This window comes from Lemur catta, chromosome 9 (genome assembly GCF_020740605.2).
Source record: "Lemur catta isolate mLemCat1 chromosome 9, mLemCat1.pri, whole genome shotgun sequence".
Lineage (NCBI taxonomy): Eukaryota > Metazoa > Chordata > Mammalia > Primates > Lemuridae > Lemur > Lemur catta.
The window spans coordinates 82,600,531-82,626,793 of record NC_059136.1 but is presented as its reverse complement, the minus strand read 5'-3'; the positions used below and the strand labels follow the sequence as shown (position 1 = coordinate 82,626,793).

The following is a 26,263-nucleotide window of genomic DNA, read 5'->3' as shown; positions in this document are numbered from 1 at the left end:
CTGGGAGAATCTATGATCCCAAGGTGAGAGCTATTCCTCTAGTTCCACTCAGGAAATCACTCAATTTAAAACCACTCAATTATATTAAATATATATATACAAAATACATTAAAGTTAGACTGAAACTAGGCAGAGGGCAAAAAAACAATGAATTCTGGTGTGAGGAATCTTCATGCTTACTTTCATGGAATTTCAAACATGTATCCTATAGATATAAAGTTTTAAAAAGCATTTAAACTTAACATACAATAGTGCACACCAGAATTCCAATATATGTACTAGAAACAGAGCTCCCTTCTCCCACTTAGAAAGCATCCAGAAGTTTCCCCTCACATAGTTCACCTGCTGGGAAAAGGGAGCCAGCTCCACGAGTGACGGGGAGGCCCTGCATCTCAGAAGTTTCAGAGGCGCGGAGGTTGGCATAAGAAGCTACATATGGCAGAGGGGACGCAAAACAAAGGAAGAACTAAGCATAAACCACAGTCATTCCTTTGAAAGGAAATTCTTGCTTCTGACTAGGTTTTCTCAAAGACGATAGTTTCCAAAGCTCACAGATCAACTGGATCATCTGGGGAGCTTTTAAAAAGTACAGATTCCAGGCCGGGCGTGGTGGCTCACGCCTGTAATCCTAGCACTCTGGGAGGCCAAGGCGGGAGGATCGCTCAAGGTCAGGAGTTCGAGACCAGCCTGAGCAAGAGTGAGACCCCATTTCTACTAGAAAAATAGAAAGAAATTATCTGGCTAACTAAAATATATATAGAAAAAATTAGCCGGGCATGGTGGCGCGTGCCTGTAGTCCCAGCTACCTGGGAGGCTGAGGCAGGAGGATCGCTGAAGCCCAGGAGTTTGAGGTTGCTGTGAGCTAGGCTGAAGCCATGGTACTCACTCTAGCCCGGGGAACAAAGCGAGACTCTGTCCCAAAAAAAAAAAAAAAAAAGTACAGATTCCAGGGTCTGACCATAGTCCCACTAAATTTGACCCCCACCCCCACCCCCAGGGAAGGTTCAGAAATCTGCAATTTGAAGGATGCTCCTCAGATAATTATGATGTTCACACACGTTTAAGAATCCCACTCCAGGGTTTTTTGTATCAGAATCATGAACTAACATTACAATTTACATGTCCCAATTCTCAGTGTCATTTAAGCCTTGGCTTACACATCGCTTCCTCTTAAGGCTCTTCCTACATAAGGACCCCCTCCCCAAATGCAGGGCCATATAGTTATCTTGAGTTATAGCACTTGCCCTGATTTGTAATTATTATTGTTTACTTGTGTACTGTCTTCCCCACTAGACTGTAAGTTGTATGAAGGCCATCCTGGCAGACCCTAGCATCCAACATAGAGCATGTGTGTGTAACCTTTGATAGATGAAAGCACATTGTAGCCACAGGTCTCATTGCATCTTACCACCACATGTATAATACAGGTGTAGCAGAAGTCATTACTCCCAAGTTGATGAGATGAACCAGAACTATTGAGTGGCTCAAGATCACAGCAGAACAGCAGGAACAAGTCTCACACCAGGTTCAGGCTTCCCGTTCCACCTCGACTCCCTTCCCACTACCACAACCTCCCTGCAGAGGATAGCAAAACTGGACTCCAGTTTATTGGTATCAAACTTGCTGAAGAGTCAGCACCTGTGTCTCTGAGTCTTACATTTATTTGCACGACAGGCAATTGTGCAACTCAGAAGCATAAGCAACTGGGGGCATCTGGAGAAACCTTGAACACATTCTATTCATTTCACAAAGAAACAATAAACACAATGTAAGGTGGGAAAACATAAGTTCATCAGAAAATTCTGGCTCCTTCTAGTAAAAAGAAAAATGTCTAATATGAGAGGAAGACTATTTAGCTACAAAGAAACTTTTCAAACAACTTACAGTAAAAGAATCCTTTGCCAGAAGGAAAGTAAAACACATTTAAATGAAACTTGGAATACGTAGGGGAGGGTAATGAAGTAAATATAATGAGTTTATTTTAACCTCAATAATGTATTGGGAACTAAAGGGGAAATATAGAAAGAAGAAATTCTGGGATTAACTGGATAAAAACACAATACTATCATTCAAATGACCAAACTGGCCATTAAAAAACCTGATTTTAACAATTATAAAATTAGAAACCCATCCATGAGGAAGCAGTAATACTTTGTTAACACAGACTTTGACATATTTGTAGTATACCTGGAGAAATTATATTTAATCACAACAGCAGGTTTAGATTTTAGAATTAGTTATTAAACCTATTGGCACACTGGCAATTCAGGGTTTTTTTTAAAGAAACCAGTGAATTTTTTACATTATGTTGACACACAAAAAATTTATCTAACAAAAATATCTAACCAAAGAATAACACAAGAGAGAGGAAAATCATAAGAAATTAGGTAATAAAATCTGCATTGTAATACCCGGCCATTTGAGAAAAAAAATGAGATTTTTATTGATAACTAAATTAGCAGACGCAGTAACCTCAGTAAGCATTTGACTACAGGCCTCCTAGGGTCTTCTCTGAAACATTAATTCAGATTGACTCACATTAGAGCAGTCAAAAGACTTTAAATCAGTAGGAGCAAATTAAAGCAAAGAGTAATAATCAACCAGTAATGCTGGAAGAGTTAGGGAAGGTCCCAGTGGGAACCCACAGCCTTGGTAGCAAGCTTGAGTTGTGACATGGATGAAAGGATTAATAGCTCTCACATTAAAATCCCAGATGATGCCAAACAAAGAAGGTGAAGGCAACTCAAACGACAGAGAGCCATTTATTGCCCACATCCTGTGATCAGTGAGAAATAAACATCTGGAATCAGAATACATGTGTGGGATTTTTTTAAATCGTATTTTATTTTTAATTGACAAATAATTGTATAAATTTATGGGATACAAGGTGATGTTTTGATACTTTGGTTTACTACCTTAGTATACACTGTAGAATGATAAACTCAGGCTAATTAGCATATTTATCACCTCAAATATTTATCATTTGTTTATGGTAAAACGTTTAAAATCCTCTCCTTTAGCTACTTTGAAATGCACAATACTTTTTTTTTTTTTTTTTTTTTTTTGAGACAGAGTCTCACTCTGTTGCTGGGGCTAGAGTGCCATGGCTAGAGTGCCATGGCATCAGCCTAGCTCACAGCAACCTCAAACTTCTGGGCTCAAGTGATCCTTCTGCCTCAGCCTCCCAAGTAGCTGGGACTACAGGCACGCGCCACCATGCCCGGCTAATTTTTTCTATATATATTTTTACTTGTCCAGCCTATTTCTTTCTATTTTCAGTAGAGATGGGGTCTCCCTCTTGCTCAGGCTGATATGGAACTTCTGACCTCGAATGATGCACCTGCCTTGGCCTCCCAGAGTGTTAGGATTACAGGCGTGAGCCACCACGCCCGGCCTCACAATACATTATTATTAACTATAGTCACCATGCTGTGTAATAGATCACCAGAATTTATTTCTACTGTTTAACTGAAAGTTTGTACCCCGTTAACCAACGTTAATCTTCCCCCATCCACTCCCCACCCTGCAGCCTCTAGTAACCACCATTCCACTCTCCACTTCTAGGAGTTCAACTTTTTCAGATTCCACAGATGAGTGAGCTCATACGGTATTTGTCTCTCTGTGCCTGCCTTATCTCACTTAACATAATGCCCTCTAGTTTCATCCATGTTGTGGTAAATTACAGATTTTCCTGTCTTTATAAGGCTGACTGGTATTCCATTGTGTATGTATACGCTATACCTTGTTTTTTTCAATCCATTTACCCATTGATGGACACTTAGGATGTTTCCATATCTTGGCTGTTGTGAAATGCGGGATTTTTTTTTTCAGACTTAAATGTTATTGCATGTTAATGGAAACCAAGAAAAACATTTACGTTTTCTCACATTATAGCACAACATTTCAACGGAATATTTCTTGCTATAAATACGATCTTGCTGATCTGTATAACTAAAACAACAGTTTATCTTCTTCCAGATAAAGCAAAATGACTTAGTAAATGATAGTTTAAAATTTTTAAATCCAGACATAAACATGACTTCATGATTAACATGCTATATAGTCCATTACCAAATTATTTTTGTGGGATTTGAATGAATAGATATGCTCCTAGAAGCTACATACCAAGTATAAATTTTGATAATCATTACCAAAGGAATTCATAAAAAATCAAAGGACTTTATAATAATGTAAGAAATTCGTGTTTCTACCTGAAAAAAAAACGTGTACCCTAAGTTTTTATTTTTGTGTATCAGTATTTCTTAGGACAAGACAAACCTACAGGTTCAAAAATGAGCCAGCCTAATCTGAAATCAACTGATTAAAAGAAATGTGGGCTGGGCGCTGTGGCTCACGCCTGTAATCCTAGCACTCTGGGAGGCCGAGGCGGGTGGATCGCTCAAGGTCAGGAGTTCGAGACCAGCCTGAGCGAGACCCCTGTTTCTACTAAAAAATAGAAAGAAATTATCTGGTCAACTAAAAATATATATAGAAAAAAATTAGCCGGGCATGGTGGCGCATGCCTGTAGTCCCAGCTACTCGGGAAGCTGAGGCAGGAGGATCGCTTGAGCCCAGGAGTTTGAGGTTGCTGTGAGCTAGGCTGATGCCATGGCACTCACTCTAGCCTGGGCAACAAAGTGAGACTCTGTCTCAAAAAAAAAAAAATGTGCAATAATCAACATGTATTTTTAGCCTAATAACTCAGATAGTGACAATTTACCTTTTCAGTATTTGAAAGGATATCAACACCAAAGACAGAAAAGGAATACTTCTTTTTAACCTAAATACAATTGCCAATGAAACAAGTGTGAATGTTTTGTTGGGCATATAAATTTTAAAAGGAAAAAAAGACAAGCAATCTATCAGAATATAGTTAAATTTGCCAAAAAAAAATAATTTGAAAAGAGTTAGAATCATTTGAGTCATTTAAAACCAGCTTGATCAGAACATTTAAATAAACCCTGCCTCCCCAGGAGTACTTACAAGATGATGATTATAATTACCATATCATCATTATTATGCCAAGTTAATTATTATTATTATGGTATCTCCCATGTACTGAGATCAGCTACTGACCTGAGGCGGGTGTGTGTGTGTGTGTGTGTGTGTGTGTGTGTGTGTGTGTGTGTGTGTGTGTTGTAAGGAGGGGAGAGCAGGGGAGTTCACTTTTGTGTTTTAGTTTTGGTTTGATTCTTTGCAACAGTGATGGGTAAGCGTAACTCCTATTCCCTGCCTCCTGGTGATCAGTAGTATCACTTTTAAGTTGACAGGACAAGATGAGAGCCGTGCAATTGGAACACAGCAATGATGACTGACTCACACGTAACTCAGGCTCATGATCACAAGTCTCATTAACACTGGGCTACGCCTAACCCAGTGAGTTCACCAGCTACAGACACAAGATAACCCTACCAAGAATTATGGCTGTGTACAGCAAAGCACCTGGGTGTGGTGTAAATGTCTGAATTCCACGCCAGGACAAGGGGGTTCCAGTGCAGACCCTGGTGGGGTTTCCGAGAGCTTAGGAGCTGGAGTCACAAATAAGTCACAAACAAGACCCAAGGAAACAGTCCACTAGAATCCACAGGGACTGGGCCAGGAGACGGATGCAAGAAACCAGGCAAAAGGCAGATGAGGCAAAGCAAGCGGGTGGAGAAGTTATAATTATGTAACTGCAGAAATCTTCTGAGACACTTGAAAGATGTTATTATAGTTAGCCTGAGGCCTCAAAAGTGGTTAGGAAGGAAGCTGGTAGGGTATTGTGCTAGTTCCCACAGTAAAGACAAGAAAGCCAAATGGTAACAAACACTGACAACTGGGCAACTATGTGATGTCATAGCATGAATGACGTGGATCAGTATTAGGAATTCAAACTTTATTTCAGACATCACTTTTAACTCCTTAAACAAAACCTTTTATAAGAGTAATTAAGTAGAAAATTCAACAAATTAAGCCTTGATTTTTCTCCTTTGCCCATGCAAACGCTGAATGGAGCACCAATAGGCAAAAAACTCACTAAAGTTAGATAGAGAAGGAAGAACGAGAGGCTTTGGTAATAATCTATAAATTATAATTTGACCCTGAATAAAGAAGAATTAAAAGAAATCCAAAAATTCCTACTCCAGCTATAACAAGGTTGGGTCATATTTCTTAAGACAGTATGAAACACCTGTAATCCTAGCTCTGGGAGGCCGAGGCGGGTGGATCGCTCGAGGTCAGGAGTTCAAGACCAGCCTGAGCAAGAGTGAGACCCCGTCTCTACTAAAAATAGAAAGAAATTATCTGGCCAACTAAAAATATATATACAAAAAAAAATTAGCCGGGCATGGTGGCTCATGCCTGTAGTCCCAGCTACTCGGGAGGCTGAGGCAGTAGGATCGCTTAAGCCCAGGAGTTTGAGGTTGCTGTGAGCTAGGCTGATGCCACGGCACTCACTCTAGCCCGGGTAACAAAGTGAGACTCTGTCTCAAAAAAAAAAAAAAAAAAAAAGACAGTATGAAACAATGTTTGAAAATGTTCTGTGGCCATTTCATCTGCCAGTTTTGCTTTCCTTCTACACACCTACCTCTAATACACACAGACACTCGTGTGCACGCACACGAACGCAGACTGTGTGCCTATGAGAGAAGTGAAGCAAGAAGACCCATTTCTGTCTTTTCAAGGCATTGGCTGTCTGCTCCCTTATGTAATCCATCCTCTCTTCCATGTAATAAACTACATCAGCCAACATATCAGTCGGTGCACTATCTATGAAAGTCACAGCCCAGTCCAGGAACCACAAATGGCTCTGGAGTTTCCCTCATACACAACCATATCTTGCTGGTTGGAGACGTAATCAGAGATTTTAAAGTCCAGAATAAGATAGAAAAAGTGGTCAGGCAAGGTGGCTCATGTCTGTAATCCTAGCACTCTAGGAGGCCCAGACAGGAAGATTGCTTGAGGTCAGGAGTTTGAGACCAGCCTGAGCAAAAGTGAGACTCCATCTCTACTAAAAATAGAAAAAATTATGCAGGCAACTAAAAATAGAAAAAATTAGGCAGGTGTGGTGGCACGCGCCTGTTGTCCCAGCTACTTGGGAGGCTGAGGCAGGAGGATTGCTTGAGCCCAGCAGTTTGAGGTTGCAGTGAGCTGGGATGATGCCACAGCACTCAGGCCAAAGCGAGACTATGTCTCAAAGAAAGATAGAAAAAGCATAAAGATAGCCCATAGACTATGTGTTTCGGGCTACCTCCCTATGCTCCTTAGCAATTAAACTTGATTATAGCCAACAGCTCCCATTGTAATTATCAGAAGCCCATAGAAAGAGCATCTGGTTAGGAAGCTATTTATAACCAGAAGCTTTGTCTTCTTTCTCCCTGTGACCACTCTCTACTTTGCAGGGGGGTATGAACAGACACTAGATACAAGAAAACATAGGTTCTATGTATCACTCTGGGGAGGAGGTAGGGGTAGATGCCTAAGGAAGCAGCCAAGAACACCCTGATGTAGTGAAGCCCACATTCCTCGTACCTCCTGGCCCAGGGTCAGCCTAATACACAGTGACCCGACAGGTACAGTCAACACAGGAACACTGAACAAGCTGAGCTTGTCAGACAGGCAACCTGTTCAGAAAAACCACAAGAGCTGTACCCTGCCAGCTACAATGAAAGCCAACACCACTCTCTTCCTGAACAGGATTATTTTTTTACAAGTAATGACAGCCCATGTGTTTGAGTGTTTAACCATGGTCCAGGCCAAGCCCTATTTTAAGGATATCAGATGTATTAGTTTACAATGACCCATGATAATGCATCCCTGTGTTAACAGAGGCAGGATTGGGTACAGAGAGGCCCAGAGGCTACACCACTGGGCAGGACAGAGCCAGGATTCGAACTGAGGCAGCCAGGCTCCAGTGGCCACATTCCTAACCACAAGACTCAACTCCCTGCCAGGCGTGGTGGCTCACACCTCTAATCCTAGCACTCTGGGAGGCTAAGGCAAGAGGATTGCTTGAGGTAAGGTGCTCAAGACCAGCCTGAATAAGAGCAAGACCCCTGTCTCTACTAAAAATAGAAAGAAATTAGCCAGACAACTATAAACAGAAAAAACTAGCCAGGCATGGTGGCGTTCACCTGTAGTCCCAGCTACTTGGGAGGCTAAGGCAGGAGGATTGCTTGAGCCCAGGAGTTTGAGGTTGCTGTGAGCTAGGCTGATGCCATGGCACTCTAGTTTGGGCAACAGAGCCAGACTCTGTCTCACAAAAAAAAAAAAAGATTCAACTACCTGAGGTATGCTAGCTTCTGGATCTATGCCAGAAGAGATCAGAGATCAGGGATAGTTCTGCAAAGACCCTTTAGGACCCTCCAATTCAATTCCATCAATTTACAAATTCAAAAACTGAAACCCAGAGATGTCGAGTGATTTGCTGGAGGTCACACAGCTCCACAGATCATCTTAAATAATCCAGAATAATGGTGCTAAAGAGATCATTAAACTAGGTTGTAAATTCCTTAAGGATCAGGAGCTACTTCTTAGGATTAGTGTTAAAAATACAGTATATACTATAGCAACTCCCCTCTCTCACTGTTTACAAATTTAGCCATCTACATGTAGTTTACCATCCCTACAAAACTGGATGACTTGCAAGGTTTAAGTCCTAAATTAGTAATTTCCAAAGTGGTATGAGCCTCATATAAGTGAATAAATAAGTGCCCCACCAGAATCCACATGAGGGTCCTGCACACCTCTCCCTGATGACAATGGCTCTAGAACCTAAAAGGAAAGAAAGTGTGCATAGAGGAGAATACCACACACTCAAAAGAACTGAACCCAGCGATTCAGAGTAGCACAACCCATCACCCTTCAAACCTAGTTTCTTTTGAGAATTTAACAATAATGAAATAACTAGAGACATCTTAAAGAGCAGCAAAACCAAATTTTAGAATCATTATTCTAAGATTTTTTTACGTAAGTCTTTCTCATAGATAGTTTTTCAAATTTCTCCCACGAAGAATTTTGCATCTTGTTAAAAGTTGCTGCTATCCTCCAATTAAAAGAAAGCCATTAAAATGCAGTTCAAATCAGGACACAGTCCCCTTCCAGCAGAAATTATATGCCAGAGACATAAGCATATTTCTAGACAAAATGCTGGCAAATACCTTTCACCCAATAACATGAAGACACTATGCAAGTAAGGAGTGTTGGTCCTTCATTGACCAGAATTGATTTACAGGCAGGAAGTCTGAGATCTGGGATTCATTCATTCCACAAGGTCTTGTTCACTTAAATTTCTCCCCTCTCTTTATCGGAAAAAAAGAAAAAGGAAAACTTCTTAAAACTTCTATGACCTTTATAAGAATTCAAGGCCAGAAAAATAGGAAAACGCCTGACGAGACCAAAACACATTATCATTATTATTATTAAAGTATTATAACTAAGAATTCCCCCATGCTAAGAAGTCAGGAACTGTACAATTCTATTTCAGATACTTGCAAATCATATAATTTCATCCTACTAAGAATATTAATTACATGAATATGCTCTTTTAAGTGAGAGTAACCTGCACCTGTCTTTCTAGGTTATATTAGGTAACAGGGATTAGTGTTTTTGCAGGGTGACAGTTTTACAAGTAGTCACAACTCCCAGCAGGGGAAGTTGACTCTGAATTTACCTTCAGGTAATACACAGCTGCCAGGAAAAGCAGTAAAAGGAATGCCTGATTCCCCTAGGACAGCTGTCACACGGAAACATGTCTCAGGCTGCCAAGGGGTGGAGGAAGTGCTCAAGGGACAAGCTTCGGATGGCTCAAGGACTCCTTTCCTGACCCAAGTCCCAAGTTCCAGAAGAAGACCACATCAAATCAGGCTGAACAAAGCACAGAATCAACGAACTGCAGTGCTTAAGAGGCAATGGGAATCTAGGAAACCACTAGCCTTATCACTTTATCCACATTATAGATAATAAAATCAAAAAGCTCAGCCAAAGTCACATCAGAAGTTTAGGAATTTTTCCTCCCCTCTTCATAAGGAAAATGGTTAGAGCTTCGGCTTTGGAAGAAGACCTTGAGTACTGGTTTTGCCACTTTTTGGATGGCCTTGGGCACATTATTTAACCTCAATTTCCTCATCTATAAAATGTGGAAAATAAAGTAGCTGTCATACAGAGTTGTTCCGAGGATAAAACAAAATGATAAAGTATTTAGACCAGAAACTGTAACAAACTACTCAAAGAAAATGTAGGTGGATAACCATGTGACATTGGTCTGGGCAATGATTTTTTTGGATATGACCCCAAAAGTACAGGCAGTAAAAGCAAAAATAGACAAATGGGATTACATCAAGCTAAAAAGTTTCTGCACAGCAAAAGAAACAATCAAGAATGTGCAGAGACAATCTACTGATTGGGAGGCAATATATGTAAGATACACATCCAATAAAAGGTTAATATACAAAATATACAAGGAGTTTAAACAACTCAATAGCAAGAAAAAATATTTTTAAATGGGCAAAGGACCTGAATAGACATTTATCAAAAGAAGATGTACATCACCATCAGATTGGTTTCTCTGATCATCACCTAAGAGCACATTTAAGAATAACATTAATCGGGTGTTGGGCAGATGTGGGCGGGAGGATGGGTGTATACATGCATAATAAGTGCGATGAGCACCATCTAGGGGATGGACACGCTTGAAGCTCTGACTCGGGGGTGGGGGGAGGCCCAAGGGCAATATACGTAACCTAAACTTTTGTACCTCCACAATATGCTGAAATAAAAATTAAAAATAAATAAATTAATTAAATTAAATTAAAAAAAGAAGATGTACAAATGGCCAACAGGCATATGAAAAAATGCTCAACATCCCTAATCATTAAGGAAATGCAACTTAAAACCACAATGAGATCATCTCACACCTATAGGAATAGCTACTATCATCAAAAAGGCGAAAGATAACAAATGTTGATGAAGACATGGAGAAAAGGGAACCCACTTGTACACTATAAGTTGGAATGTAAATTAGTACAGCCATTATGAAAACCTGTACGGAGGTTCCTCAAAAAACTAAAACTAGAATTACCATATGATCCAGGAACTCTAGGTACTTACCCAAAAGATCTAAAATCAATTTGTCAAAGAGATAGCTGCACTTCCATGTTCACTGCAGACTATTCACAATGGCCAAGTTATGTAATCAATCCAAATGTCCATCAACAGATAAAATGGATAAAGAAATGCGGTACACATACACAATGGAATACTATTCAGCCTTTAAAAAGAAGGAAATTCTGTCATTTGTGACAACATGGATGGAATTGGAGAACATGATGCTGAGTGAAGTATGTTGGGCGTGAAAGACAAATACCACATATTCTCACTTACAGGTGGAATCTAAAACAATCAAACCTCTTCTATGAGCTTAGATACAGAGATGGTTATAGAGGCTGGGAGATGGAGGAAATTGGAGAATGATAGTCAAAGAATACAAAATCTCAGACAAGAAGACTATGTTTTCTTTCTATCTCTATTGCACAGTGTGGTGAATGCAGTTAATAATAAAGTGTTGTACATTTCAAAATTGCAAAAAAATCACATTTCTAATGTTCTCACCACAAAAAATGTTAAGTATTTGAAGTGATGAATACATTAATTAGCTTGATTCAATTATTCCGCATTGTATTCATAAATCATATCATCACTTTGTACCCCATAAATGTATACAATTATATATTCTCAATTTATAGTTTAAAAATTAAATAAAAAATTCAATTAACACAATGCCTGGCATATTTCAAACACCCAAAAATATTTGCTGTCAAATTAGTCCTTGTTAGACTCTCACATATGAAATCATAGCAAAGTTGGGGTTTTTTTTTTCAGTTAATTACACTCTCATTTATTTTTGAGAGTAATTCAAGGTCTTACAACCCCTCATTAAATCTATCCTACATGTCCTCTTGATATCCAATTATTTGGTTGGTAAGCTCTGCTTTAGAATGCTAATTAACTGCTTTATAATTTTCCAGAATCCCTGGTCTCAATGTTTTCTTTTACTAAAGTCACCACCACTAACTGAGAGCTCAATATTAGGGGGAAATGGCATACCACTCCCTTCACTACACCTACGCACACACAATGACATCATTCCCTCTTCAAGAATTACAATATTTCCAAATCCAACAATATGGTCCAGAAAATCTCCATGGTTAAATTTTTTTTAAGCTGATGGGAATAGAAGTCACTATAGAAACCATGAAAGCCTTAATATTTTTGTACCCACTAAAAATAACCCACTGTAACACACTATAGTATCTCCTATAATCTACTAATAGTACAGTATATAGATACTACAATATCTACTGAACAATGATGTAGCAATGGGTACATTAATTTCTACTTCCTACCCCTTGCTTGCTAGAAGACCTTCCTATTTACAAAGACATTTTTTTTCCTGGGTCTCCTCCACGTGTTCAATACTTTTCTGATTTTATAACCTGGAGATTTCTAATTCCATTCCAAGATGTAAGGAACTCAGGATATTAAGTAATTTGAAAGCTTAAGATGTAAAAAAGTTTAGAGCATCTCTATTGGCAATTCTTTATTGGATAATTCTTTGATGTGGGGGGCTCTCCTCAACACTGTAGGATGTTTAGCATCTTAAACACCACTAAATGCCAACAGACACCCCTCCAAGTTGTAACAATCAAAAATTACTCCAGACATTGCCAAATGTTCCCAGAGGGGCAAAATCACCCCTGGTTGAGAACCACTGTTTTAGGATGACCTGAAACCTATGCAGTTCTCCATGGAAACCGAGGTTCAGAAGCTGCAACACCTGAGGATCATTATATTCTGAATGGTTTTGGAGGAGGAGGACCAGGCAGCTATGGGATTTCCATCTCTTTTTCTCTAGCAAAAGGAGACCAGAAACACAGGGTACAAGCACTGGCTACCACAGGAGCATCCAATATAGCAGAACATGTCGACATGGACCCACAGTCTCTACTTTCAAATATTTCAATTTCTTCCCCCTAAAACTCAAAATAGAACAACCCAAATCCCCAGTTATGTTGCTTCACCTTCATTTCTCTCCCTGAAGCCTTTAATCTAAAATGCCTACTCTAAAATCCACTTTGCCTCTATTTTTCTTTTCCCAAACACCTATTTTTTTATTTTTAAAATTATGCCCAAAGAAATGACTTTAAATTCCCACACACATGAAAAAAAATTCTCATAGTTGAAGTGCAGACACACATTAATCAACATGTGCTAGAATGTGGTGTAGCCTGGGGAGAAGTGACTCTATCATCCAAGGACTTGGACTTTTCAGAATGTCCATTTACATAGGTATGATTTTTTTGTAATTCATATGAGCTTACAGTCGATACATCTGTTCAGACTCAAAGCAATTTGGCTGTATGACCTGGGCAAATCTTGTAATTTTTTTAAATCATCTTAATCATTTGTAAGCATACAGCTTAAAAGGGTTACATACATTTACATCATTGTGCAACAGATCTCCAGAACTCTTTCATCTTGCAAAAGTTAAACTCTATACCCATTAAACAACTCCCTGTTTTCCCTTCTTCTCAGCCCCTGGCAACCAGCATTCTACTTAGTTTCTATGAATTTGACTACTTTAGAAATCTCATTTAAGTGGAATGATACAGTATGTGTCTTTTTGTGACTAGCTTATTTCACTTAGCATAAGATCCTCAAGGCTTATCTATGTTGTAGCATGTGTCAGAATTTCCTTCCTTTTTAAGGCTGACTAATATCCCATTGTATGTATATACCACATTTTGATTACCCATTCATCTGCTGATGCACACTTAGGTTGCTTCCAGCTCTTGGCTATTGAGAATATGCTGCTATGAACATGGGTATGTAAGTATTTCTTCAAGGCCCTATCCAGCCATGTAATATGAAAAATTATGAAAATTATGGCTGGCTACTTTTCGGACAGCCCTTATATACCAGAAGTGGGGTTGTTGGATCATATGACATCTGTGTGTGTGTATGTGTGTGTGTGTGGTGTGTGTGTATGACAGAGTCTTGCTCTGTTGCCCTGGGCAGAGTGCTGTGGGGTCATCATAGCTCACAGCAACCTCAAAGTCCTGGGCTCAAGTGATCCTCCTGCCTCAGCCTCCCGAGTAACTGGGACTATAGGTGCACACTACAATGCCTGGCTAACTTTTTCTGTTTTTAGTAGAGATGGGGTCTCACTCTTGAAGTCGAACTCCTGACCTCAAGCAATCCTCCAGCCTCGGCCTCCCACAGTGCTAGGATTACAGGCATGAGCCACTGTGCTCAGCCTGATAACTCTATTTTTAATATTTTTGAGGAACCACCACACTGCTTTCCATTGCACAAATCCTTTAATCTTCTGGAGTCTGGGTTTCCTTGTCTATCAAATTATCATTCTTACAAATTCTAAGAAGTAGCCACAGCTTATGAAATACCTGAAACTGACACCTTGCTTCTGCAAATGCAGTCAGCGATGGTGGTGTTACTCCTGACAAAGGAGAACTGCAATCAGCAGCTGGTTTTCCCAACAGGGGCTCAGCCCCAAGTTGAGAGAGAGAGAGTTCCTACTTGTGAAAAAAGTCAAAACTTTCTGGTCTTTCAATCCTTGCTGCTCAAAATGTGGTCCTTGGACCAGTAGCAACGGCCTCACTTGGGAGCATATTAGAAATGCAGACTTTTGGGCCCAACTCCGATTTACAGAAACAGAATCTGCATTTTGACAAGATCCCTGGGTGATTCACATGCACCTCAAAGCTTCAGAAGGACTATCTCAGACCACACAGATAACAGAATCCATCTCAATGTGAGGAGAGAGATCAGTGAAATCATGTTTGAAAACTGTATCACAAATGCTTCTAAACAGGCTGCTCTCTGTTATTTGTGGTTGGGCTGAATAAATCAACGTGCACCCAACTGTCCTTTCCACAGTGAGGCAGTGAGCCCCTGTGCTTTGCAGTGAGACCCGAAAATTTGTTTCTTAGCATCTTAGACTAATTTGTCTCAGAAGCCAAACAGTGACCACCATGCAGCTGATAGAAACTCAGTCATTGCCAAGGGTGGAGAAGACACCCTTGTGACACAGATTAACTGTCCCAAGCAGATCAAAACTCATGACCATCCTAACAAGGAGCCGATGCCCTGTCATCTTCCACCTGTTGCTCTTCCTCCTTCCCGCGGATTCTCCAAGCGTCCTGGAATCGTTTCCTCAAATCCCTCCATCATCGTTGGCCTTCATATTAGTTTTCCGTGGAGATTATTTTTTATTTATTCAAGATTTGCACAGAGCCTACTTCCAAAAAGGATTTTATGTGACTTACAAAGATAAACACATTATAAATAAGATAAGCAAAATCAAAGCAGAATTTTAAAACCGGTTAAAAGTCCAGGGGAGAATGTGTGTTCGCACTCTCCATGTTTCCTTCCTTGCCTTCTCCCTGCCTCCGTTGCTCCTCCTTAGGAAAGGAGAAGGGGATTAACGCGATTGATGAACTTGAAACAAACTGTGCGTGCTCAGCCCAATTCCTCCTTTTTGCCTCTTGGGAGTAAGTTCACACACAGGGAGTGAAAATCCCGCCCTGCTCCTTCTTGGCTTAAGTCTCACAAAGGCACCACCACCAGCACCACATGGGGAAACCCAAGGCTGCCACACTGCTTGGGTCCAGCATTGCCTGCAGCTGGATGGGTAAGTTTCTTTAATTCTGCAATTATCAGATAGTCCAGCTGGGTGCAGTGGCTCACACCAGTAATCCTAGCAGTAATCGTCTGAGAGGCCCAGGCCGTAGGAGTGCTTGAGGTCAGAAGTTCAACACCAGCCTGAGCAAAAGTGAGACCCCCATCTCTACTAATAATAGACAAAATTAGCCAGGCATGGTGGCACTCGCCTGTAGTCCCAGCTACTCGGGAGGCTGAGGCAGTAGGATCGCTTGAGCCCAGGAGTTTGAGGTTGCTGTGAGCTAGGCTGACACAATGGCACTCTAGCCTGGGCAACAGAGCAAGACTCTGTTCCCCACCCCTGACCCCCAGCCAAAAAAAAAAGGAGAGTCCACTTGCACAAAGACACGAGCTACCTTCTTCAACCTCATTTCTATCACTTTTCAAAAGTGGTATTTTGGCCCCTATGTATTTACTCCTTTATCAAATTCCTCAAAGAACTCAGAACTCGAGTAGGGAGGGGGAAGGAGTGCTTTTTATTGGGCTTCTTCAAAATTCCAGCAAAAAAATCAGGAAAACTAATGCTACAAGGCACTTAGGATAGGTTATTAATACTGGTCCAAAGGAAAAAAAAAAAAAGAACAGTTCTGAACTTTCTGGCTCCTGAGGCAAAAGCGTAAGCATGACTGGTGTGACAGATACCATGCAGGCCACTCAGCCCTCACTCCACCCCCCTCGTCTCACCTGCCTTCCTTTCCCACACAGACCGGAAGGTCTAAACCTGGCCTGCCCAAAATCACGGTAACTAGCAGAGGCCAGGGGACTCCATCTGGCCACTAGGACATCTTCGAGAGTAAGCGGGCATAGCCTCCTCCACTTTTTCCTTCTGTAGGTGCTTCTGTGTGATACCTGAGATGCAGCAGTCATCGCTAAGAACAGCCCAGGAGGAAGACAGAAAGAACTTGCCACCCTCGAAGGCTACACCAGCCCTTGCCAGCTACTCCAGCCAGCCTGTTACTCCAGATAAAGAAGCCCCTTCCTTGTCAAAGCCACTGGTACACTTGGTTATCTGGTTCCAGAGAACACTAGACTGAAAGATATATATGTGCACCGTTTGTTGTTTATATTACTATACATAAAATCACACAGATATAGATCTAAAGTGTATAGATATAGACATAGATTGCTCTAACACTGCTAAAACGCTGATCAAGATTTTTCTGTACAATGTTTCTAAGGACTGACTTGTTTTTTTCCAATTATAAAAAAGATATGTTTAAGGATTTCCATACTCAGAGAAAAATATCTCAGAAAGAGCAAAATATATATATATAAAAGTATGTATAGAAACATATAGTTGCACATATATAATGTTTATATTATTACAAAATCTTGATGAAATACCACTCTCATTTCAAACTCACAATACTTTTTAAAGACTAAGGAAATGTTTTTTTAAAAAAAGAAGCAGCCAAGAGAGATTTATTTTAAAAACAATAATAATTACTTCTGAGTATGTTCTGGGAATGGTCCTAGTTCACCAAACATCCTGCCATGGTCCATGTGGGCAAGGGAAGACCCGCCATGGTGGAAATGGACAACACGAGACCCTCAAACTTCAAAAGATCTTTTGCTATGTTAGATGAGGTGCAAATGTACATTGCTTAAATGTTCATACATTACAGAAAGATGGTCACCAAGGGTTGGCATGCAGAAAGTTCTTGTCATAAAACCTTAGGTCCTCAGAAAATTCAGTTAATCGGGTTATTACATTGCTGAAACACTCATCAAGATTTTCCTGTACTAGTGTCCGTAGTTTCATCCAAGGAGTGATTTTCTATCTCATGTTTGAATTTCCTGCAAAATGTTTCTTTCCTTCTTTTCAATTATTAAAAAAAGATACATTTAAGCATTTTTATGCTGAGAAAGAGAAAATCTCTCACTTTTCTCTCTGCTCCCTCTCTGGGATGAGTCTGAATTCTGCTTTGACAGAGCAAAATGCCACCCCTGGCAGTTTACAGAACACTCGCACACATGGAATCCCACTTGGTCTTCAAAATATTACAGTGAGGGAAACAAATGTAATAATCCAAATTGGAAAGAGAGGCTGGGAGAAATGAAGGGGTTTTTCTAAATCCTCACACACAACCAGTCATTGGTAGAGCGGGACTAAAATACAGATTTTCTGCCTCCCTATCTGGTGCTCTTTCTACAGCACTGGACCAATACCAGCCCTTCCCTGCAGTGTGAAGTCAGGGCTGACAGTTAACAGCACCCACACTGCTTGACTGACGGCACGCCCATGCCAATCATTACATATCCTGAATGTTACCCAGTTGGGGTTGTGGCTCTGTATTCCAGAAATGCATTCTTTTTTTCCTTTTCCCCCATGGTGAGCCATTCTTTCTGCTTTTCCTGTTGAATCATGAATTGCTTGCACCCAAAGGATCATGTTTTCTCTCTCTCCTTGATATAATTACAAATCATGGTCTAGTTGGTAACCTTACTTCTTATTAACACCTAATTTCTCTATGCTCCAGGTCAATACTAATCCTCTCTCCTTGCAGAAGTTAAGGCATTTAGTGGCTATAAACACTACTGCATCTCACCTGTGACCACCTCTCTTCTACAGTTAAAGTTGTCGAAATGTTAGCATAGAACTTTCAAAAGATTAAGATATACAATTACATTCTATTCCAATGGTTTTAACACTAATTGAGATATTTGTTCCTGCCTACAATCACTCATCTGCTACCTGATTTTTTCTTTTTTCTGTGGTTGTAATGAGAAGTTAGAAAGACTGACAGGAAGGTTAAGAAGGGAGTGGGTGGTGGCAAAGGTAATATAAAAGAAGAGTTTTGTGAAAAATAACAAAGACATTTTGACCAGTTATTTGTTAGGAAAAAAATTCACATCATAATTGGTTAACACTGCTCATGTTCTGAGAATATGGTAGTCTCTGATTTTAATGTGTACAGAGGTAGTCTAGAAAACCTACTTTAAAAAAGGTTTAGAGAATAATCTTATTTTGATCACGTTTGCTCACTTCAAGCCATGTCTGCATTCTTCTGCACCATCCCAAAACCCTGCTGAGCATGGCACATCCTTAGGTTTCAGTTGTCTCTCAGGGCCTCTTGCCAAAGAGCCACGCAGGGTTCTGGGGTCCAGAAAGGCATGGGGTTGAGGCCCTTAAGTTACTTAAACTCTTTGAGCCTCAGTTTCCTCATCAATAAAACAGAAAACAATTTCCATCTCATAAGGCTATTGAGAACATTAAATGAAATAATAGATGTATGATTCCTGGTACTCAAACCACTGTAGCTGTTACTGAGATCCATTTAATAAGACACAGAATGCTCAGAGGTTTTCTAAAGAATGTGTCCTAAGGCATTCATCAAAATTTTTTCAAGAAAAACACAATTTAGTCAACATCTTAAGAAAGAAAAGAAGAAAATTAAGTGAATACCATTTCTATTACTTTCTTTCCCCTGCACATGTCACTTGACACTCCTACCTTGAATTGGCAATATTTTGTCATTACACCAATAGCTCCTCAAATGCTGGGGCAACGTATCATATTTGGTCTTCCCAAAACTAGCATAGTGCCTAGCACAGAATATATATTTAATATGCACTTGCGATTTTTCTTCTTGGTGGGCAACCACTACCAGAAGAGTTCAATGTCAGGGCTCTTATTAGTAGATGTTCCCCCTTTGCATTGGGTTCTGATAGTGATTTTGAGGAAGCAAGTTTGTATCAATAGCACCCAGAAGTGGGATGAAAGAAAGATCCAAGGTTTCAAAGTAAATAGAGTCAAAGATCAGCAAGAATGTGAAAAATAGTTGGGATATTTACACAAAGTATCACTTTATAGATTACTTACTATTTTCAAAGGGAGAAATATATCTTTACAATGAAAAGAGCCGGCAATCACCCACTCACCCAAGTGGTTAAACTTAACATCACTACTGAATGTTCAGGCATAGTGTATGTCATATACCCACCAAAAATATTTGTCTAAATTTGATCAAGCCTTTAGACTGAACTTCTAGTGTACAAAAAATATAAGGAAAGGAGGAACAAGTTAAGTCACACTACAAGAAAAATAATCAGATAAATCTAGAATGTGGAACACTCTACAAATCAACTAGCCTGTCCTTTCAAAAAGTCTATGGAATGGAAAAAGAACAAAGTTCTTGTAGATTATAAAGGGCTAAAATGGCTAACAGCCAAATGCAATGTATGAGTGAATTTTGATTGGCTCCTCGTTTAAAAAATAATAATTATAAAAGACTTCAGGGGACAATTGAAGAAATTTGAATATGGTCTGGATATTTAATGATATTAGGGAATGATTATTAACTCTCTTGGGATGTTAATGCTCCTCTAGTTATGTAAAAGAGTGACTTTATTTTTAGAAGATGTGTGTTGAAGCCTAGTGGTGTTTGTGATTACTCTCAAAGGGCTTAGTCCCCCACCCACAAAAATATATTTCTATACACAGCTACACACAAGTTGATAAAGCAAACATGACAAAATGAACAATTATTGAATCTAGGTGGGGGTATACTGGTATTCATAATACTATTGTTTCAACTTTTCTGTATATTTTTAAATTTGTCATAATAAATGTTAAAAAATATGGAGGCCAGATAATAATAAAGTTATTTTTCTCTACCCAGAATTGAAATATCTTTCTTTTGCATTTAATGATAAAAATAAATTATAAAACTCTTGTCCCAATGCTTTGGCCCAGTTATTGGGAACTTAAACACCCCTTTGTAACAGCTTTTGGGGACAGTAACTGCACTGAGGACAAAGGACAGCCCTCTAAAATTGGATGTCATTGTCACTGTCCTTTAAAAACCTTATTATTCCCAAACCAAAGATCCTATCAGCACATGGCTAATAAATTGCTAAATGTACCTAGTATTTGCTTATTTACCATTTTAATTTTTTTAATAAATTAACATCCTTTATTTTGTTTTGGTTGGACTCCAGTAGAAAAACAGAAAAACAAAGATCTCATATAGTATGACAGCTGTTGAGCCTTTTCATGGGTTCAAATCTGTCCCTTAGAAGTTCAGTTTTGAAGGCGCAGAGACTGCAGGGAGGTGCTGACAAGCACAGATTTCTAGGAAGTAAATCTTCCCACCTGCCGCAGAGGCTGCCTGGCCTTCCGTGAGCACCATGTACTTAATTCAAGCACCTCTGCCCACTGGTGCTCTTTTATGCAAGACAACACACTCAATCCCAGAGCCACTGCATTTCAGAAAATAGTAACTGATTCTTCTCCCAAGTTCATATAACTGAGGGTCTTCAACCAACAATCAAGTAAAGAAAAATAGCTTTGAATAACCCTTTACAACCTGTGGTGCTGCTTCTGCATAAAGATAACCCAGTCATTTGGTATCACTCAAGTTTTTGTTGTTGTTTTTAAATAGTGATGCAGGTGACATGTAAGAAATCCAAGCATGAGGGCAATAAAGTCTGGCTACTCAGGTATCCCTACTGTTGGGGCCAGGAATGAGAAGCAGCAGCAGATGAAAGCAGTAAATAATTCAAAACTTCACACGCCAGTTACTTCTATTCCTTCCTGAGCACGTGTTTCAGCAGATAAATGAGAGCTTTTCCAAAGGTAGGTAGCAAGAGAGAGAGACACTACCCCATGGTTGAAAGTTTGTGTTACTTGGGAAAAGGCAAACTGAAGTATGAGTCTGAAAATGTCCCCAAAACTCTCAACTAATTGATTCTCCCCCCAAACCAAAAACAGACCTCAGCAAGGCTAAGACATAAAATAAAGTGAACCTGAACGCTTACTATAGATGAAAATGTGAGGGAAAATATTTCCTTTTGATTTTTGGAAGGCAGACAGAGTAAGTTTCAGTGTGGGTCACACTTCTATGAGAAAACAGGAAAGTCTTACCTAGGTACAAGGATGCGTTTTCCTTCTTGACATTGTCATCTAAGTAGGTTGGTCCCAGGGTATAAATAGGTGTGGAGCCCATTCCAATGAGGATCTGCGCGCAAATGAATAAAGCCACGTAGACCCAGTGGCTGTTTCCTCCCGAGTCCTTCGGGCAGGCCGGGGTCTCCAAAGCCGCCGTGGAGTTGCCGCTCTGACACAGGCCGTCGTTTGGGGCCGAGGCGTTCAGCTCTTGGATCTGGTAGGGCGGTGAGATGAAGTGAGGTAAGGCGAAGAGCGCGGCCCCGAGGGCGATGAAAAGTCCGCCCACCGCCAGCCACAGGGGCCGCCGACCCCGGCCGCCGAAGTAGCTGACGAACACCACCACCACCAGGTTCCCGATGTCAAAGCAGCTGACCAGCAGCCCCGACTCGGAACTCTTCAGACTGTAGCGCCTTTCGATGGTGGTGATGACGCTGCTCAGGTATCCCGAGACCATTAACGCCTGGATGAAGGTCAGAAAGCACATGCAAACCAGGAAGCATCGGGAATCCGTGAGGACCACGTGGAGGCACCTTCTCTCCTGGAGCGTGGCCAGCGTGGAGGACAGCGAGACGGTTTTGCTCACGTCCACCCTGTGGTTACAGTCCACGAGCCCCGCCATCCCCGCCGTCGGGGACGGGTCAGAGGGGCTGGAGGCCGTCAGGTTCGGGCCTTGCTTCGACTCCTGGTGGCCCAAAGGATCCGCGCAGCCCGCGGCAGGCTCGGCGTCTGCACGCGCAGGGCTGAGGGGCGGCCGGCAGGGGGCGCTGCTCAGGACCGGCAAACTCCTAGACCTCAAGGTCTCCGGCTCGCACCGTTCCTGGACAGCTCCTGCCGAGGCCCCGGCCTCCGGCTGCTCTCCCGCCGGGGGCTGTAGTCCAGTGCCTTCGTCCATGGCGCTTAGAATTCAGATTCGATCGCTGATCGCACCCAAGGGCTCCGGCGCTTTTCATCCGCCGGCACGAGGGGCCGAAGCCGGGCCCACTCAGTCGTGCCCACCTGGGACCCGGGCTGGGGAAGCCGAGCCGCGCGGCAGGGCATCCTCACCAGCCGGGAGGCGCCCGGTGCATCCTGACCACAGACGCGGCCCCGAGGCTCCGCAGCCGCGTGCTGCGGGGGGCAGGGGTCCACGCGGTCCTGCGATGAGCCCTGCTTGGCGTCCCCCTCCGGGCGGTAGCTCGCGACAGGCGCCTTGCGCGTCCCGGGCTCATCCCCTCCAACGCCGCCGCTCGGCCCGCGGCCAGGAGCGGGTGCGCCCCGCGCCCAGCGAGGGGGCACTTAGCGCTGTCTACACGGCATCCCACCTTGCCGCGCCGGGGCGCCCAGTTCTCGCCGCCTGCGCTCGCAACACCCTCGGGAGTGAAGATGCCAACCTGCAAAGCAGAGAAAGGACGGTCAGCGAAGGGCAGCTGCAACTTGGGGCTAGCGTCCCGGCGCCCCGAGGGCCAGGGTTAGGTGACCCCGATGGTCCCGAGAGGGGCGGAGTGGCGAGCGAGGAGCTAAACCCCGGAGGAGGCGGCAGCTGCCAGCTGCAGTCTCCAGTCCCGGAACAATAAGCAGCAGGCGGTCGGCAGAGACTCTCGCTCATTGTCTGCCGCGGACCTGCCCCGCCTTTTGCCTTAAACAGTGCATTTGCTTTTATATGTTAATAATTATCAACCTGGCAGCTCTGACTCAGAAGCAGTGTCTTTTATTCGAGTGAACTAATTGCAACCCTTTCGTACTCCTACTCCATTACCCAAAATAGAAAATGCCCAAAAGAACAAAGGAAAGTTTTTTTACAGACACACAGTGTATTCCCTGTCCCAATTTAAAAAAAAAAAAAAAAGAAAAAGGGGGAGGGGACTACGTGTGTAGAAATGTGTGTGCACACTGGTGCGCTGGCACGTGTGCGCGACTAGATGTGAATCTGTCTGCTCCATCAGAGACACGTATTCAAAGCCAAAGGCAGCAGCAAAAAGGTCAACGTGCTTGTCTCTTTATTTCCAACACTAAAAATAGCCCCCTGCCCGAAAGAACTATTCAATTACAAATACCAGGGGCATTCAAGGCTGTGGCCCACACTAAGTCCAAGCGCGCAGTATCAAGAGAAACTGAAAATCAATTTGCTATGCCGAGGGCTAGGGAAGCCACAACCAAACAAAGAGACGCCGGCACGCTGGCAAAGCGCGCGCGAGCAGCCCACGGTGCCGGCTCGACACACGCGGGCCGCCGGGGAGGTGTGCTATTTACTGAGCGCACCCCGTGAGCGTGGGCCTCGGGTGCGAGCGCGCGTGCGCGGCCACACACACACACACACACACACACACACACACACACGCCGTGGTGTACGTGTTGGAACCGCTCTCGCCATCCCGCACCCAGCTTGAATTCAGCGAGAGTCGAAAACAGGTGTGCCCCCAGGGTAAGCCCCGATCCTAATTGTGGGGAGCCCCACTCCACTCCTCCAGCCCACGGGGGATATGCACCAGGTGGGAGACAGCGGGGTTTCGCTGTATTGGGTTTCATTCTGCGACGCGCCTTGGTGATGCTGCTGAGAAAAGAAAGAAAGAAGGGTAAGGGAGAAAGGCGGAGAGGCTGGGCGGGCAAGGGCGGCAGCTCCGGCGTCTCGCTCTGCTGTGCTGGGCCAGACCGGCCCCCAGATTCCCGGCCTGCCAGCCACTTATAAGCCCGGGCTTCCCCGCCTCCCGCTTGCCCAGGCGCCTTCCCGGGGAACCCCACCAGCCGCTGCGTGCAGAGCCAGGGAATCCCCGCAAACTCCCTCCCCGCGGGGGGCGTCCGAGCCCCCGCCTGGGCGAGCACCCTCACCGCAGCGCAGACTCGGATGGACACACGGATCCCGGCAGGGAGCTCTCGGAGCAGGCGTGGAATCCCAGGGACACCCCTTGCGCGCGCGCGTACACGCATGCACACACACACACACACACACACACGCACACACACCGTGGGAGGACCAGACCGCCGGCTGCAGCTCGCCGCGTGGCCGGGCGCACAAGCCGCCGCTACTCACTAGCGAGTCTGTCCGTCCGCCAGCCTGGCTGAGAGTGGCTCGGCAGGAGGTGGGACTGCGGAGCTACGGGAATAGTTGGGAGCCGCTTGGGGAGGCGGCCCCGGTGCAGCCGCCGAGAAATCAGTGAATGAGACTGTGACTCAGGCTGAACTCTTCCCCCTACCCCTCGCCTGTCATCCAAGCCTCCTCCTCTCTCCAAACAGACACACGCGCACAGAGACGCGACCGGAGCGGAGCGGCCGAGGGCGCAGGCGCGCGGGCAGCCACCCGGCCCAGCCCTCGGGCCGCCAGCCACGCGGCTGCCCTTCACCTACCTGTGCGGCTGCGGGGGCCGGGATCCCCGAGGGGGCAGGTCTCGAAAGCCCAGCGGCGGAGGCAGAGAGCCCACTGAGAATAAAGAAATTGTTTCCGTTAGTTTAGTTCATGCCTTGTGCACCCACCATGTCTCCCTGATCACAGTAGCTCTAGGACCAAAGACGAACAAGATTCGTGGTCTGAGGAAACCTCTGTCTTGCGGAGAAAATACTCATGCAAATGGCTTAAAGCCACGCGGCACATTCTACACAGCGTGCTACTACCGGAGAACCTAATATCCATGAGCTTTGTTTCTAGACAGCAGGAAGAGCATGTGGGAAGGCACAAGGGCGTGGTGCTAACAGTTAATAGGTAGGTGACTTGCTGAGGGATTGCAGGGATCGAGAAGAGGACTGCAAGAGCGGCCCAGTAGGAAAGGACACTAAAGGTTTCCTAAGTTGTGCACTGTCAGTACTGAGGGGCCAGTGACATTCCGACTTCCTCACCAGAAAGCTGACTTTGGCAGTGATGGATGGACTAAAGCGAGGCCACGCTGTGGGCACAGAGGCAAGTTAGAAGGCAATCTGAAAGCAAAATTTGATGAAGCGGGTGGAGAGGAGGAAAGTGGTTGAAAACGCATTGAGAAGGGAGATGTGACCAGATTCCATAGCTGATGCAATCTAAGAGGAGAAAACGGGCCAGTGTAGGATGACTCCCAAGTTTCACATTGGGTGACTGGGTACGTGATAGCCAGCAAAAACAGGAGGAGAAACATGCCCAACGAGAAAAGACGGTTCCCATTTTAGATGCATTGAGTTTGAAATGTTTTGGGGACATCCAAGTGTACATGTCCCATAAGCCAGTGGACATAGGACACACAGGAGGTTTGGACTAGGACTACAGATTGGTAGTCATCAGCCCGAAGGTGGTGTGAGAAAGGATGGGATCAATAGGGGAGATCATCTGAATTGTAAAGAGATGGGAACAGCAAGATCTAGGAGGAGAGGGAAAAAGATAAGGAAGATTAGAAGCAATGGCCAGAAAGGTATGGGAGACATTAGAAAAGCCAAAAGAGCAGGTGGCAGAGAAGTCAAATAGGATGATATCTGAAGAGCATCTGAGGATACTGGTGACCTTTGACAGAGCAGGATAGTGACTTAATGGAGGAAAGGAGGTTGCTCACAAGTACCAGGGACTGTGCTGGCTGTTACTGCCATGCCAAGGCCACTCCACTGGCCCTTGGCCTTACCCAGTGAAGGCATTGTCTCCATTTTACAGATATGACAAGGGTAGAGAGATTAAATAACCTCATAAAGGCATACAACTAGTATATAGATGATATGAACCCATGTGTTCCA

At 43.2% G+C, this 26,263-nt stretch overlaps 1 protein-coding gene across 2 annotated transcripts in view; it reads right to left on the bottom strand.

The window, feature by feature from the left end:
* The window catches only part of SLCO5A1 (solute carrier organic anion transporter family member 5A1), a 139,038-nt gene extending 114,212 nt beyond the window's left edge, over positions 1–24,826 (bottom strand). The window contains exons 1-2 of one of the 2 annotated variants that reach the window (XM_045560970.1): positions 24,612–24,826; positions 21,581–22,974 (exon numbers count right to left, since the gene is read on the bottom strand). In XM_045560970.1, coding sequence (XP_045416926.1) covers positions 21,581–22,496 — 916 coding nt within the window. In that variant the 5' untranslated portion in view covers positions 22,497–22,974; positions 24,612–24,826. The remainder of the gene's footprint in view (positions 1–21,580; positions 22,975–24,611) is intronic. The other variant, XM_045560971.1, reaches the window with a different exon arrangement.
* Between the last annotated feature and the right edge of the window lie 1,437 nt (positions 24,827–26,263).